This window comes from Chionomys nivalis, chromosome 17 (assembly GCF_950005125.1).
Source record: "Chionomys nivalis chromosome 17, mChiNiv1.1, whole genome shotgun sequence".
Taxonomy (NCBI): Eukaryota; Metazoa; Chordata; class Mammalia; order Rodentia; family Cricetidae; genus Chionomys; species Chionomys nivalis.
The window spans coordinates 59075576-59091465 of record NC_080102.1 but is presented as its reverse complement, the minus strand read 5'-3'; the positions used below and the strand labels follow the sequence as shown (position 1 = coordinate 59091465).

The following is a 15890-nucleotide window of genomic DNA, read 5'->3' as shown; positions in this document are numbered from 1 at the left end:
GTGAACTTATTTTATTTTATTTTGACATTGGAACAAAAATGAGGATGACTTTTCTCTGTTTGAAATAGATTCGAAAGGACAGCAGGTTATAGTTCATAATCCTAATCCCTGAAAGTCACTGACGATCTTTCTGTTGCCATAAGACATGAGTTGGTTTCAGGTGTCCCCGTGGGATCAGGAGCAGCCAGGGAGGAGGGCTGTCAGCACATTCAGCAGGACCTGCAGACACATGGAGTCGGTGACTAACTGAGACACAATGAATGAAGAACCGATTTACTGTACTCAGATGAAGTCAAAATGAGAGGCTGGAATATTTTCCCTGACTAAAGCAAGCCAAAAATGCAAGCTCGATATTTCATAACATCTTTGAATGATTTAGGTGTGACCTCACTGCGGGTAAAGCCCTGCCCTTCCCACTATACAAGCTCACCTTCGGGACCGAGCCCAGCCCATCCACACTATATATAAGCAGCTGCCCAGAGCCCATCACGCTCATCCGCTCAGCTCTGCCCTGTACTCTCCACTTCACAGACTTCTAACTCCAGGAACCATGTCTACCAAAACCACCATCAGAAGTCAAACCAGCCACCGTGGCTTCAGTGCTGGCTCAGCCAGATTGCCTGGGCTGAACCGCTCTGGCTTCAGCAGTGTGTCTGTGTGCCGCTCCCGGGGTAGCGGTGGCTCTGGGGCTGTGTGTGGAGGAGCTGGCTTTGGCAGCAGAAGCCTCTATGGTGTGGGGAGCTCCAAGAGGATCTCCATCGGAGGGGGCAGCTGTGGCATTGGTGGAGGCTATGGCAGCCGAGTTGGAGGAGGCTTCGGCTTTGGAGGAGGAGCCGGCAGTGGCTTTGGTTTCGGTGGTGGAGCTGGTAGTGGCTTTGGCTTCGGTGGTGGAGCTGGTTTTGGTGGTGGCTATGGAGGTGCTGGTTTCCCCGTGTGCCCCCCTGGAGGCATCCAAGAGGTCACCATCAACCAGAGCCTCCTCACTCCTCTGAACTTAGAAGTCGACCCCACCATCCAGCGGGTGAGGACTGAGGAGCGCGAGCAGATCAAGACCCTCAACAACAAGTTTGCCTCCTTCATCGACAAGGTGAGACATGGTTCTGTCCAGGGCAGATAAGCGGGAGTGGAATCCGGAGTGAATGCCAAAGACAGCAGTGGAGGGAAGATGCTCTAGGCTTTGCTCAATCACTGCCATTGTCTCTAGGTGACTCTGTCCTGATTTTGTCCCCTTTGTAGTTAGACTAGCAGCTGGCAATCAGTTCCTCTCCTAATAGGTTGCCCCATCAGGGTGTCTGATTCCAGTGCACTGAGATGAGCTCAGGCCTCACATCACAGAGGCCAGAACTGAGGCAGGAGTCTCTACAGGGCAGTTTGGAGCCATCATGGCCCCACTAAACTGCGCCACACTCCAGCTAGGCTGCCTGTGCCCTGCCTGAGAGCCCTGCCTTCCTCAGAGGGATGGTGTTGGGAGCTCTGCTCTGGATTGTGCCTGTGAGGCCCAGGGCCAGGGACTATACTGAACGGGTTGAGGCAGACAGCATGAGACAGGAGTCACACTTGTGAAGGGATCTGAGCAGAATGAAATTCAAACTTCTCTCACTTGGTGCCTCCAGGTGCGCTTCCTGGAGCAGCAGAACAAGGTCCTGGAAACCAAGTGGGCCCTGCTGCAGGAGCAGGGCACCAAGACCGTGAGGCAGAACCTGGAGCCTTTGTTTGAGCAGTACATCAGCAACCTCAGGAGGCAGCTGGACAGCATCACTGGGGAGAGGGGCCGCCTGGACTCAGAGCTGAGGAGCATGCAGGAGACTGTGGAGGACTACAAGAACAAGTGAGTTAAAAAAGGAACGCCGAGTTCATGGTAATAAAGACCCAAAGCTAGACATGGACTCCAAGAATTAAAATAGTGAAACGAGAAAGTATTGCCAAACAGCTTAAGTCAAACACCATGGAGGGCAATAGGAGCCTAGGGAGAAAAAAAAGGAATAAAACATTCAATCACACAAAATATTCATCAGTGGTGTGATTTGGTTATATTGCGTTTATAGAAACGGGGGCTGGGTCACAGGCTGCCTTTGAGGCCATCTACCTGCTGACTACAATGTGTGGCACTCTCCTTCTTGTAGATATGAAGACGAAATCAACAAGCGCACAGCAGCAGAGAATGAATTTGTGACCCTGAAGAAGGTGAGCTGACTGAGTTTCTCAGCCAATGGAATTCTCAGCTGATGGAGAGGCATGGTTTTGCATGTCTGGTTTATTGCAGAGCATGGTTGCCAGGGAGACAGAGCAGACATTGCTGTGCAGGAGAAATAACCCAATTCCATGTTGTTGACTCCTTTCTCAGGATGTTGATGCTGCCTACATGAACAAGGTTGAACTGCAAGCCAAGACAGACAGTCTGACGGATGAGATCAACTTCCTGAGAGTTCTCTACGATGCAGTAAGTTACTCCCATCTCTCTTTCTCTGTCTCTCTAGCTCTATCTGTCTCTGCCTTTCTCTCTGTCCTCCCTCTTCCAATCTGCCCCATTCACTTTCTCTCCCTGTGCACAGTGAGAGTGTGGCGTTGGTAACATCTGTAATGCTCACATCCAAAGCTGATGTTGCCTCTCTGTACTGTAGGAACTGTCTCAGATGCAAACTCACATCTCAGACACATCTGTGGTCCTCTCCATGGACAACAACCGCAGCCTGGATCTGGACAGCATCATTGCTGAGGTCAAGGCCCAATATGAAGAGATTGCTCAGAGGAGCCGTGCTGAAGCAGAGTCATGGTACCAGACGAAAGTGAGTATTTAGCGGGAGCCTGATGAAGAAAAACTGGGACAAAATGAATTCCATAAGACGCTAATTTCCTCAGAGGTTAGAGGTCTACTAAGTAGAAACTGGGATCTCGTAAGAGAAAATGACCCTTGCACTTCCTTTGTATAGTGAAGCTGTAGTCCACAGACAAAAAGTACACAAAGAAGAGGCAAAGTTGCCGTAAATGGGGTCCATAGTCCCTGAGCTTGAGCTCTTCTGGGAATATAGAACCTCATGAGGTCCCACAGAACACTTTCAGTTCCCAAGAGAACTATGTAGTCCATGCTCTCCCACAGCTTCTCCTTAGGAAAAGTCATTGCACCAAGGATAACGCAATCCACTTAGATGTGAATTAGGTTTTGCTGGTAAAAACTCAATACATCTTCTATTTTCAATTGATCTTCAGTACGAGGAGCTGCAGGTCACAGCAGGCAGACACGGGGACGACCTGCGCAACACCAAGCAGGAGATCGCTGAGATCAACCGCATGATCCAGAGGCTGAGATCTGAGATCGACCACGTCAAGAAGCAGGTAGAACAGACCAAAAGCATCACAGGATGCTTCCTTCATGTTCTGTGCTCTAGTCTCCTGCTCACTGGGAGTGAAGATCTCGGGCTTGCCGGGTGGTGGTGATGCATGCCTTTAATCCTAGCACTTGGGAGGTAGAGGAATGTGGATCTCTATTAGTTCGAGGCCCGCCTGGTCTATAAGAACTACTTCCAGGACACCTTGGGCTGTTACACAGAAAAACCTTGTCTTGAAAAAGAAACAAACAAACAAACAAAAAAAAAACGAATGAACAAACCAAGAAGATCATGGGATCACCCTCTCAAAAGAACCACAGTACAAGTTTGTTTTTCTTTCTTTCTCTGCCCAGTGTGCCAACCTTCAGACTGCCATTGCTGAAGCTGAGCAGCGTGGGGAGAATGCCCTCAAGGATGCCAGGGGCAAGTTGGAAGGGCTGGAGGATGCCCTGCAGAAGGCCAAGCAGGACATGGCCAGGCTGCTGAAGGAGTACCAGGAGCTCATGAATGTCAAGCTGGCCCTTGATGTGGAGATCGCCACCTACAGGAAGCTGCTGGAAGGAGAGGAGTGCAGGTGAGTGCTCCCCCTCCTCCATGATGCCAGGCATGAGCACAGCATGAGGGAGCATTTGCTGTGGCCACAATGGCTCCTTTCAGGGACCACTCTACCAGGGATTCTCTGTGACCTGTCCCCACACTGAGGGTTCACGAGGACTGAGGTCATGGCTCCTTAGGTCTCACCTTCTCATCTGCTCTCTTCCTATTCTAGGCTGAATGGTGAAGGCGTTGGACCCGTCAACATCTGTAAGTACACTGCTTGCCGCCTCCCCTTCCCCTGCCTTGTGCCTGACTCTCTGGACAGAGCAGGTTCACAGTGTCCGCTGTCCCCTGTGTTCTCTTCACAGCTGTGGTGCAGTCCACCATGTCCAGCGGCTATGGCAGTGCAGGTGGTGCCAGCAGCAGCTTGGGCCTGGGAGGAGGCAGCAGCTACTCCTACGGCAGCAGCCATGGCCTTGGAGGTGGCTTCAGTTCTGGCAGTGGCAGAGGCCTCAGTGGTGGCCTGAGCTCCTCTGGTGGCAGCTCTTCCACCATCAAGTACACCACCACCTCCTCCAGCAGGAAGAGCTACCGGCACTGAAGTCCCTGTCACTGAGCTTGTCTGCTTCCCAGATGCTCTCAGAGCCCCGTGCTCAGGTGCTGTCCCTGCTGCCTTCCTCCCTCTGCTCTCCGGCCTGGGCTAGGAAGCTCAGGCCTTGTTGCTCCCCTCTGACTCTTCCCTCAGGTCCCCAATACTCATCTTCTCATTGTCATGCTCTGACATCACATCACGAATCACCCACATTTGGTGCTGCAAGCTGTAGTTAGGTTTCCAGACTCTGCCTCCTGACTCTGTCTTGAGGCTGCCTGAGAAAGGGTCTCTCTGCCCCTTTCCTTCTGTAAATTGTTGTCTGGGTCCTACTACTAAACAGGAGCTTCCCTTTAGCTTCCAGTGGCCTGAGAAAACCCCAACTTCTCTGTCATGAACCTCCCTGGCAGTTACTGTGATCACACACGTCAATAGTCCTGTGATGTACGGAGTCTGTGCTCATGTGATGTTTCTCTGTTCTTTGCTTTCTTGTAATAAAGCTAAATAAAGCATGTTTATAACATAATGGCTTCTCCCACATGTATTTTTTTTTTATCACATTCTTTTCTACGTAGACACTGCAACTTTGTTAGCTAAGACACGCCAATCATTCTTATTGTTTGGGGATCTCATGTGAGCATAGAGTGTTATTTGAGAGAATCTACTCCTCATTTCCATCTCACCCATTCCTCCTCTATCCCTTCCCAGTTTCCCTCTTCATCTTCTTGGGCTGCCTCTTGCTCTCTTTGTTTTCCCCAAGGAGTTCACTCTGTGTTGCCTGGATGCAGGGTAATTAGAGTCTATGGACATGACACCTTTCAGGGGCCACATTCCTAAGAAAATTACCCTTTCTCATTGTAGTCATCAAAATCCAAAACCTCTCAGCAAGGTGGGGCTTTTCAGTGAGCTCTTCTTTGTCTGTGCTATGCTTTTCACTGGCTCCACCTGCGCGAGTTTTCTGCATGCAGTCTCAGCCACTGGGATGTGTTCTGTACAAAGGTCCTGTCTTGTCCACCAAACACTCTTTCACTGCTAATATTCACTACCCCTGGCTCCTACAATCTTCCCTTCCTGTTCTGCAAAGATCCCTGAGCCATGGCCTGTGTGGAGGTTTGATTCATCTGTCCATTTAGAGCTGAACATTTTGCGGTTTCTGATCTCTGCCTGATAATCAGTTGTGGTGTCTCTGTTAATCATCATCTAATGTAAAAAGAACTTTTTGATTCAGGTTGAAATATACACTAATAATTGGTATAAATACGTGAACATAATGGATATCTTATTACTATGTGCAATTAACAGAATATCTATATTAGTTTCTTCCCCTTGGGCCTAAGACTAAGGCACCTGGTTTGAGCCCATTTAAGCACCAGGAATGAGTTCTGACTTGTGGAATGAGCCTTAGATGCAATCAGATCGTGGATGGTTATTCCCTTAACATTAGTGCCACTATTGCCCCATTCACCAGCTCATCCTTACTGTAGCTCACAGGGCTAACAGCAGAGTAAGGCTGTTGAATACTTTCCCTTGCTATAGAGTAGAACTTTCTAGCGCTATGAAAGCTATCCAGTAGGGATAAAGTTTCTGGATCCATGCAAGTTTGATTCCCCAGCAATTTAGGATTCTGTGTGGTTACCTTCACATAGTATTACCATCAAGTTCTGAAGGATAGCCAAGAGCAGAGTATGAATCTATAATATTTCAGAGGGCACACTGACCAACAGTTTAAAAAAACAAACCAAATCTTGCACTAATACTCCTATCTGATAGCCTGTGGAGTTGGAGTGAGACATTGTCCCCTGTTATAGAGTGTACCGTTTAACTCCTTTTATATGTGCGTATGAATGTATTTCGGGAGGCTTTAACAATCGAAGACTTCTATATGGCATTTTCAAGATCTTTACTGTTGATTGTCTCTTCCCATAGGACTCCTGTTTCCTACCTCACATCCCCTGCCCCCTTAACCCTTCCTGTTCCATTACTCTTCTTTCCCAATCCACCATGTGACCTGTATTCTGTCCCTGATTTGTTTGAAATCCTTCGGTGTCTCCTCTCTGCCTTTCTTTATTCTATGCTAACTCAAATTTCAATATCTACAACCAAGGATTCATCTCTAGGAGAGGGACAGGTTGCAGCTCTCTTTCTGGGTAGGGGTTACCTCACAAAAAGTCTGCTACAAAGTCCTCAATGTCAGAATATATTATTTAGATTAAAGTAACAAAATTCTAGAAATCACTAATTATCAATATGGAACCTTATGAAAGAAATAGAGTCACCAAGACACATGCTTCAAAGGAGAAGTTTACTGCAGCTTAGAAACATCTGTGAAGAAGTGTTAGGGCTTAAAGTACTGGATTTATCCTCAAGGTATACATGAATGAAGAACATGGAGTCTTGCAAAAGAGATGACAGGATCCTGACAAGTTTGGCCAACAGGAAATCCAATCCAAGAAAAGTAGAAAACAGCCCAGGGCTCCATCCCTGGCTCCCCAGGTAGGAGCAGCCAAACTCATAAGCACAAGGGAAGCCAGGTAGCCATGGAAAAACTGACTGGCAGATTTAAACAAAGGAGAAGCCCATGGTTCTCACAAGCCTTAACCCATCAAGGGATCTGGTGTAAGAGTCACTCCTCTGCGTGCCAGGCTGGCTTTGAAGAAATCCCCTTTGCCAGCTGTACTAGCTGGTTCTGTGTGTCAACTTGACACAAGCTAGAGTCATCAGAGAAGAAAGAGCCTCAGTTGAGAAAATGCCTCCATGAGATCCAGCCATGAGGCTCATTGTTAATTATTGATTGATGGGGTGGGTCCAGTTAAGGTGCTGCCCTCCTTGGAAAATTGCATCCCACCCTTGTAAGAATGGTTGTCATCCAGCAAGGCTCCTTTGTTGAAAGCAACATCTGTACCACTTCAGAGGATAAGGAGAAGTCGAGTTGATTCCTACATGGAACCTTCACCCAAATGTTCTAGCATCTTTGGGATAGAAGGGTTCCACAAACTACCAAAAGGCAAATGCAAGCACAAAGCCAACTACAAATGCTTTGATCTACAAGATATGCTAGGGCATTGGTGTCACAAAGTTTCTGGGAGTAACCAGCCTTGTCTGATATGATTTAAGTTCCACTCCAAGACATAGAACCCAGACCCAACATTGCTTTGGTGACCAAGAACCAGACTAGACTGCCCAAGGACCTATGGTAAAACCAAATACTACTGTTATGGAAACAAACATAGTAACGACATGACTCCAATGGCATTCTGCTAAACTCATAGATCAGCGCCTTGCTCAGCCATCATCAGAGAAGCTTTTTCCTGCAGCAGATGGGAGAAGATACAGAGACCCACAGCTGGACACAAACTGAGAGACCTTGAAACACTCAGCCCTAAATGGTGTGTCTCCATCAAATGTCTCCCTTAGGGCTCAAGGAACCCTGTGGGAAAGGAGGCAAAAAGAATGTAAGAGCCTGAGGCGAGAGAGGACATCAGGAAAGCAAGGCCCTGTAACACAGCAGGAGCACAGCTCATGCGAACTCACAGAGACTGAAGCACAAGCACAGAGCCGACACGGGTCTGCACCAGGTCCTCTGCATCTGTGCTACGGCTTCCAGTTTAGTCGTTGTGTGGGATTCCTGAGTGTGAGGACAAGTAGGTCTCTGATTCTTGTGCCTGTTCTTGGGAACTGTTGTAGGAGCAAGGGGCCCCTTTGTTCGGTCCACCCGGCTAGCTTATACCCGAAATAATCACACAGAAATTGTATTAATTAAATCACTGTCTGGCCCATTATTATTAGCCTCTTATTGGCTAACTCTTACATCTTGATTAACCCATTTCTATTAAATCTGTGTATCATCACGTGATTGTGACTTACTGGCAAGATTCTAACCTACATCCATCTCATGATGTCTACCACACTACCCTTCTTCCCTGTGTTTAGTTCAGTCTACTCCACCTATCTAAGTTCTGCTCTATCAAAAGGCCAAGGCAGTTTCTTTATTAAACCGATGAAAGCAACACATAGACAGTAGGGAACATTTTCTTCTGTTTGCTTGTCTTGTCCAACTCTGATGTGTTAGTTTTTGCTTTAAAGTATTATATTTTATTTTGTTAGTTTTTAAAAAGAATAAAAACTGCAATGATTAATGGGGGAAAAATGGTTGTCAGCAAGAAAATAAACACCAGAGCCAGCATTCTCTGCCAGTACATGCCTGACCAAGTGACCTTTGCCTGTAAGGGAACAGGCCCAAGCCAGCGACCTTCACCAGAGCAGGTCTGAGCCAGAGACCTCCACAGGAGCAGATATGACAAAGAGAGGGAGCAACCTCCAAGGGAACAGGCCTGATGCTGAACCAGATCGGAGACAGTAACTTCTGAAAGAGCAGGTCCAAGACAGGGACACCTGCAGGACAAGATACAAGCCAGTGACCTTCACCAGAGCAAGCCTGAGCCACCAACTTCTGCCAAAGCAGGCCCGAGAGAGCAAGTGACCTTTGCAGGACAGGCCCAAGCTAGCAACCTCCACAGGAGCAAGTAGATGTAGCAACCCCCGAGAGAGCATGCTTCAACTAGTGACCTCTGTGGGCCTGGGCCCAGGCCAGTGACCTCTGTGGCAGCAGGACAGAGTGAGCAACTTCTGAAGGAACAGGGCTGAGCGAGCAACCTCCACAAGACCAGGCACATCCATGGGATCAGGCTCAAGTTAGTGACCTCCTGAGGAGCAGGCCTGAGCCAATGACTTCTGCTGGAGTAGGCTCCAACAAGTGACCTCCACAAGACCAGGCTCAAGCCATCAACCTCTGCCAGAGCACATATGAGCCAGTGACCTCCATTGGAGCAGGCCCTAGCCATCAACCTCTGCCAGAACAGGCATCAACCATCTACTATGTAACAAAATAGACTTCAAACTAAAATCAATCAAAAGAGTCAAAGAATGAGATTTCATATTACTCACAGGAAAAAAAATCCATCAAGAGGAAAGCTCAGTACTGAACATCTATTCCCTAAATACAAGGGTACCTTCATTTATAAAAGAAACACTACTAAAGATTAAATCACAATTAAACCCTACTTACTAATAATAGGAGACTTCAACACTGCACTCAAACCACTGGACAGGTCTGCCAGATAGAATTAACAGAAAAAAAAGGGAACTAACAGATATCATGACTCAAATGGACTAAACAGACATCTATAAAATGTTCCAGGGATGTGTGGGTAGGAAACAGGAGTATTATGGGAAGAAACAACCATCAGTAAAGATCATGAAAATGCCATAAGGAGCCTTCCATTGTTAAAGCTTTGTAAATACATCCATACACACATATAAAAAAGTTTAAACAGTACACTCTATAACAAGGGGACAATGTTTCACTCTGGCTCCACAGGCTATCAGACAGAAGTACAAGTGTAAGGTATGGCTTATTTTTTTTAAACTGTTGGTCAGTGTGCCCTCTGAAATATTATAGATTCATACTTTGCTCTTGGCTATCCTTCAGAACTTGATGGTAATACTATGTGAAGATAACCACACAGAATCCTAAAACACTGGGAAATCGAGCTTCCATGGATCCAGAAACTTTATCCCTACTGAATAGCTTTCATAGAACTAGAAAGTTCTAGTCTATGACAAGGGAAAGTATTCAACAGCCTTACCCTGCTGTTAGCCCTGTGAGCAACAGTAAGGATGAGCTGGCCAATGGGGCAATAGTGGCACTAATGTTAAGGGAATAACCATCCACGATCTGATTGCATCTAAGGCTCATTCCACAAGTCAGAACTCATTCCTGGTGCTTAAATGGACTCAAACCAGGTGCCTTAGTCTTAGCCCCCAGGAGAGGAACTAATATAGTTATTTTGTTAAATAAACACAGAAATATGCTGTTCATTAGTTTACATCTTTATACAAATTATTTGTGTATATCTCACTAATCCGAAACAAAAAAGTGTCTTTTTACATTAGATGATGATTAACAGAGACACCACAACTGATCATTGGGCAGAGATAGAAGACCATGAAATGTTCAGCTCTAAATGGACAGATGAATCACACCTCCACACAGGCCACAACTCAGAGATCATTGCACAACAGATTGTAGGAGCCAGGGGTAGTGAATATTTCCAGTGAAAGAGTGTTTGGTGGACATGACAGAACCTTTGTACACAACACATCACAGTTTCTGTGACTACATGCAGAAAACGCACAGGATAGGGAAAAGCTCGCTAATAGTGACATCTTTCTGAGAGGTTTTGGATTTTGATGACTACAATGAGAAAGGGTAATTTTCTTAGGAATGTGGCCCCTGAAAGGTGTCATGTCCATAGACTCTAATTACCCTGCATCCAGGCAACACAGAGTGAACTCCTTGGGGAAAACAAAGAGAGCAAGAGGCAGCCCAAGAAGATGAAGAGGGAAACTGGGAAGGGATAGAGGAGGAATGGGTGAGATGGAAATGAGGAGTAGATTCTCTCAAATAACACTCTATGTTCACATGAGATCCCCAAACAATAAGAATGATTGACGTGTCTTAGCTAACAAAGTTGCAGTGTCTCCGTAGAAAAGAATGTGATAAAAAAAAAAATACATGTGGGAGAAGCCATTATGTTATAAACATGCTTTATTTAGCTTTATTACAAGAAAGCAAAGAACAGAGAAACATCACATGAGCACAGACTCCGTACATCACAGGACTATTGACGTGTGTGATCACAGTAACTGCCAGGGAGGTTCATGACAGAGAAGTTGGGGTTTTCTCAGGCCACTGGAAGCTAAAGGGAAGCTCCTGTTTAGTAGTAGGACCCAGACAACGATTTACAGAAGGAAAGGGGCAGAGAGACCCTTTCTCAGGCAGCCTCAAGACAGAGTCAGGAGGCAGAGTCTGGAAACCTAACTACAGCTTGCAGCACCAAATGTGGGTGATTCGTGATGTGATGTCAGAGCATGACAATGAGAAGATGAGTATTGGGGACCTGAGGGAAGAGTCAGAGGGGAGCAACAAGGCCTGAGCTTCCTAGCCCAGGCCGGAGAGCAGAGGGAGGAAGGCAGCAGGGACAGCACCTGAGCACGGGGCTCTGAGAGCATCTGGGGAGCAGACAAGCTCAGTGACAGGGACTTCAGTGCCGGTAGCTCTTCCTGCTGGAGGAGGTGGTGGTGTACTTGATGGTGGAAGAGCTGCCACCAGAGGAGCTCAGGCCACCACTGAGGCCTCTGCCACTGCCAGAACTGAAGCCACCTCCAAGGCCATGGCTGCTGCCGTAGGAGTAGCTGCTGCCTCCTCCCAGGCCCAAGCTGCTGCTGGCACCACCTGCACTGCCATAGCCGCTGGACATGGTGGACTGCACCACAGCTGTGAAGAGAACACAGGGGACAGCGGACACTGTGAACCTGCTCTGTCCAGAGAGTCAGGCACAAGGCAGGGGAAGGGGAGGCGGCAAGCAGTGTACTTACAGATGTTGACGGGTCCAACGCCTTCACCATTCAGCCTAGAATAGGAAGAGAGCAGATGAGAAGGTGAGACCTAAGGAGCCATGACCTCAGTCCTCGTGAACCCTCAGTGTGGGGACAGGTCACAGAGAATCCCTGGTAGAGTGGTCCCTGAAAGGAGCCATTGTGGCCACAGCAAATGCTCCCTCATGCTGTGCTCATGCCTGGCATCATGGAGGAGGGGGAGCACTCACCTGCACTCCTCTCCTTCCAGCAGCTTCCTGTAGGTGGCGATCTCCACATCAAGGGCCAGCTTGACATTCATGAGCTCCTGGTACTCCTTCAGCAGCCTGGCCATGTCCTGCTTGGCCTTCTGCAGGGCATCCTCCAGCCCTTCCAACTTGCCCCTGGCATCCTTGAGGGCATTCTCCCCACGCTGCTCAGCTTCAGCAATGGCAGTCTGAAGGTTGGCACACTGGGCAGAGAAAGAAAGAAAAACAAACTTGTACTGTGGTTCTTTTGAGAGGGTGATCCCATGATCTTCTTGGTTTGTTCATTCGTTTTTTTTTTGTTTGTTTGTTTGTTTCTTTTTCAAGACAAGGTTTTTCTGTGTAACAGCCCAAGGTGTCCTGGAAGTAGTTCTTATAGACCAGGCGGGCCTCGAACTAATAGAGATCCACATTCCTCTACCTCCCAAGTGCTAGGATTAAAGGCATGCATCACCACCACCCGGCAAGCCCGAGATCTTCACTCCCAGTGAGCAGGAGACTAGAGCACAGAACATGAAGGAAGCATCCTGTGATGCTTTTGGTCTGTTCTACCTGCTTCTTGACGTGGTCGATCTCAGATCTCAGCCTCTGGATCATGCGGTTGATCTCAGCGATCTCCTGCTTGGTGTTGCGCAGGTCGTCCCCGTGTCTGCCTGCTGTGACCTGCAGCTCCTCGTACTGAAGATCAATTGAAAATAGAAGATGTATTGAGTTTTTACCAGCAAAACCTAATTCACATCTAAGTGGATTGCGTTATCCTTGGTGCAATGACTTTTCCTAAGGAGAAGCTGTGGGAGAGCATGGACTACATAGTTCTCTTGGGAACTGAAAGTGTTCTGTGAGACCGCATGAGGTCCTATATTCCCAGAAGAGCTCAAGCTCAGGGACTATGGACACCATTTATGGCAACTTTCCCTCTTCTTCTGTGTTCTTTTGATCTGTTGACTACAGTTTCACTGTATAACTCAAGTGCAAGGTCCATTTTCTCTTACGAGATCCCAGTTTCTTCTTAGTAGACCTCTAACCTCCGAGGAAATTAGAGTCTTATGGAATCATTGGGTCCCAGTTTTTCTTCATCAGGCTCCCCCTAAATACTCACTTTCATCTGGTACCACGACTCTGCTTCAGCACGGCTCCTCTGAGCAATCTCTTCATATTGAGCCTTGACCTCAGCAATGATGCTGTCCAGATCCAGGCTGCGGTTGTTGTCCATGGAGAGGACCACAGATGTGTCTGAGATGTGAGTTTGCATCTGAGACAGTTCCTACAGAACAGAGAGGCAACATCAGCTTTGGATGTGAGCATTACAGATGTTACCAACGCCACACTCTCACTGTGCACAGGGAGAAAAAGTAAATGGGGCAGATTGGAAGAGGGAGGACAGGGAGAATGACAGAGACAGATAGAGCTAGAGAGACAGAGAAAGAGAGATGGGAGTAACTTACTGCATCGTAGAGAACTCTCAGGAAGTTGATCTCATCCGTCAGACTGTCTGTCTTGGCTTGCAGTTCAACCTTGTTCATGTAGGCAGCATCAACATCCTGAGAAAGGAGTCAACAACATGGAATTGGGTTATTTCTCCTGCACAGCAATGTCTGCTCTGTCTCCCTGGCAACCATGCTCTGCAATAAACCAGACATGCAAAACCATGCCTCTCCATCAGCAGAGAATTTCCTTGGCTGAGAAACTCAGTCAGCTCACCTTCTTCAGGGTCACAAATTCATTCTCTGCTGCTGTGCGCTTGTTGATTTCGTCTTCATATCTACAAGAGGGAGAGTGCCGCACATTGTAGTCAGCAGGTAGATGGCCTCAAAGGCAGCCTGTGACCCAGCCCCCGTTTCTATAAACGCAATATAACCAAATCACACCACTGATGAATATTTTGGGTGATTGAATGTTTTATTCCTTTTTTTTCTCCCTAGGCTCCTATTGCCCTCCATGGTGTTTGACTTAGGCTGTTTGACAATACTTTCTCGTTTCACTATTTTAATTCTTGGAGTCCATGTCTAGGTTTGGGTCTTTATTACCATGAACTCGAGTTCCTTTTTTAACTCACTTGTTCTTGTAGTCCTCCACAGTCTCCTGCATGCTCCTCAGCTCTGCGTCCAGGCGGCCCCTCTCCCCAGTGATGCTGTCCAGCTGCCTCCTGAGGTTGCTGATGTACTGCTCAAACAAAGGCTCCAGATTCTGCCTCACGGTCTTGGTGCCCTGCTCCTGGAGCAGGGCCCACTTGGTGTCCAGGACCTTGTTCTGCTGCTCCAGGAAGCGCACCTGGAGGCACCAAGTGAGAGAAGTTTGAATTTCATTCTGCTCAGATCCCTTCACAAGTGTGACTCCTGTCTCATGCTGTCTGCCTCAACCCGTTCAGTAGAGTCCCTGGCCCTGGGCCTCACAGGCACAATCCAGAGCAGAGCTCCCAACACCATCCCTCTGAGGAAGGCAGGGCTCTCAGGCAGGGCACAGGCAGCCTAGCTGGAGTGTGGCGCAGTTTAGTGGGGCCATGATGGTTCCAAACTGCCCTGTAGAGACTCCTGCCTCAGTTCTGGCCTCTGTGATGTGAGGCCTGAGCTCATCTCAGTGCACTGGAATCAGACACCCTGATGGGGCAACCTATTAGGAGAGGAACTGATTGCCAGCTGCTAGTCTAACTACAAAGGAGACAAAGTCAGGACAGAGTCACCTAGAGACAATGGCAGTGATTGAGCAAAGCCTAGAGCATCTTCCCTCCACTGCTGTCTTTGGCATTCACTCCGGATTCCACTCCCGCTTATCTGCCCTGGACAGAACCATGTCTCACCTTGTCGATGAAGGAGGCAAACTTGTTGTTGAGGGTCTTGATCTGCTCGCGCTCCTCAGTCCTCACCCGCTGGATGGTGGGGTCGACTTCTAAGTTCAGAGGAGTGAGGAGGCTCTGGTTGACGGTGACCTCTTGGATGCCTCCAGGGGGGCACACGGGGAAACCAGCACCCCCATAGCCACCACCAAAACCAGCTCCACCACCGAAGCCAAAGCCACTACCAGCTCCACCACCGAAACCAAAGCCACTGCCGGCTCCTCCTCCAAAGCCGAAGCCTCCTCCAACTCGGCTGCCATAGCCTCCACCAATGCCACAGCTGCCCCCTCCGATGGAGATCCTCTTGGAGCTCCCCACACCATAGAGGCTTCTGCTGCCAAAGCCAGCTCCTCCACAAACAGCCCCAGAGCCACCGCTACCCCGGGAGCGGCACACAGACACACTGCTGAAGCCAGAGCGGTTCAGCCCAGGCAATCTGGCTGAGCCAGCACTGAAGCCACGGTGGCTGGTTTGACTTCTGATGGTGGTTTTGGTAGACATGGTTCCTGGAGTTAGAAGTCTGTGAAGTGGAGAGTACAGGGCAGAGCTGAGCGGATGAGCGTGATGGGCTCTGGGCAGCTGCTTATATATAGTGTGGATGGGCTGGGCTCGGTCCCGAAGGTGAGCTTGTATAGTGGGAAGGGCAGGGCTTTACCCGCAGTGAGGTCACACCTAAATCATTCAAAGATGTTATGAAATATCGAGCTTGCATTTTTGCCTTCCTTTAGTCAGGGAAAATATTCCAGCCTCTCGTTTTGACTTCATCTGAGTACAGTAAATCGGTTCTTCATTCATTGTGTCTCAGTTAGTCACCGACTCCATGTGTCTGCAGGTCCTGCTGAATGTGCTGACAGCCCTCCTCCCTGGCTGCTCCTGATCCTACGGGGACACCTGAAACCAACTCATGTCTTATGGCAACAGAA

The 15890-nt window shown here is 48.2% G+C and overlaps 2 protein-coding genes across 4 annotated transcripts; one reads left to right on the top strand and one right to left on the bottom strand.

The window, feature by feature from the left end:
- Positions 1 to 550: 550 nt before the first annotated feature.
- On the top strand, positions 551 to 4464 carry LOC130888489 (keratin, type II cytoskeletal 6A-like). Of its 2 annotated transcripts, XM_057791443.1 has the most exons (10): positions 551 to 776; positions 813 to 1087; positions 1614 to 1828; positions 2124 to 2184; positions 2345 to 2440; positions 2622 to 2786; positions 3208 to 3333; positions 3680 to 3900; positions 4096 to 4130; positions 4232 to 4464. In XM_057791443.1, the coding sequence occupies exons 1-10, from the start codon at positions 551 to 553 to the stop codon at positions 4462 to 4464; spliced, it is 1653 nt and encodes a 550-aa protein (XP_057647426.1). The 2 variants fall into 2 exon arrangements, with proteins under 2 accessions (XP_057647426.1, XP_057647425.1); XM_057791442.1 differs by having other exon boundaries at positions 551 to 1087.
- Positions 4465 to 11555: 7091 nt separating this feature from the next.
- LOC130888487 (keratin, type II cytoskeletal 6A-like) lies at positions 11556 to 15468 on the bottom strand. 2 transcript variants are annotated; one of them, XM_057791441.1, is made up of 10 exons: positions 15243 to 15468; positions 14932 to 15206; positions 14191 to 14405; positions 13836 to 13896; positions 13580 to 13675; positions 13234 to 13398; positions 12687 to 12812; positions 12120 to 12340; positions 11890 to 11924; positions 11556 to 11788 (listed from the first exon to the last, which is right to left on the bottom strand). In XM_057791441.1, the coding sequence occupies exons 1-10, from the start codon at positions 15466 to 15468 to the stop codon at positions 11556 to 11558; spliced, it is 1653 nt and encodes a 550-aa protein (XP_057647424.1). The 2 variants fall into 2 exon arrangements, with proteins under 2 accessions (XP_057647424.1, XP_057647423.1); XM_057791440.1 differs by having other exon boundaries at positions 14932 to 15468.
- Between the last annotated feature and the right edge of the window lie 422 nt (positions 15469 to 15890).

Excerpts from the sequence above, each read along its gene's own strand:
- LOC130888489 (XM_057791442.1), top strand. The coding sequence starts at position 551 with ATGTCTACCAAAACCACCATCAGAAGTCAAACCAGCCACCGTGGCTTC. Across the intron at positions 2,787-3,207 it reads AGTCATGGTACCAGACGAAA|TACGAGGAGCTGCAGGTCAC; the intron begins GTGAGTATTTAG and ends ATTGATCTTCAG. Across the intron at positions 3,334-3,679 it reads TCGACCACGTCAAGAAGCAG|TGTGCCAACCTTCAGACTGC; the intron begins GTAGAACAGACC and ends TTCTCTGCCCAG.
- LOC130888487 (XM_057791440.1), bottom strand. The coding sequence starts at position 15,468 with ATGTCTACCAAAACCACCATCAGAAGTCAAACCAGCCACCGTGGCTTC. Across the intron at positions 14,406-14,931 it reads TTGCCTCCTTCATCGACAAG|GTGCGCTTCCTGGAGCAGCA; the intron begins GTGAGACATGGT and ends TGGTGCCTCCAG. Across the intron at positions 11,925-12,119 it reads CTGGAAGGAGAGGAGTGCAG|GCTGAATGGTGAAGGCGTTG; the intron begins GTGAGTGCTCCC and ends TTCCTATTCTAG.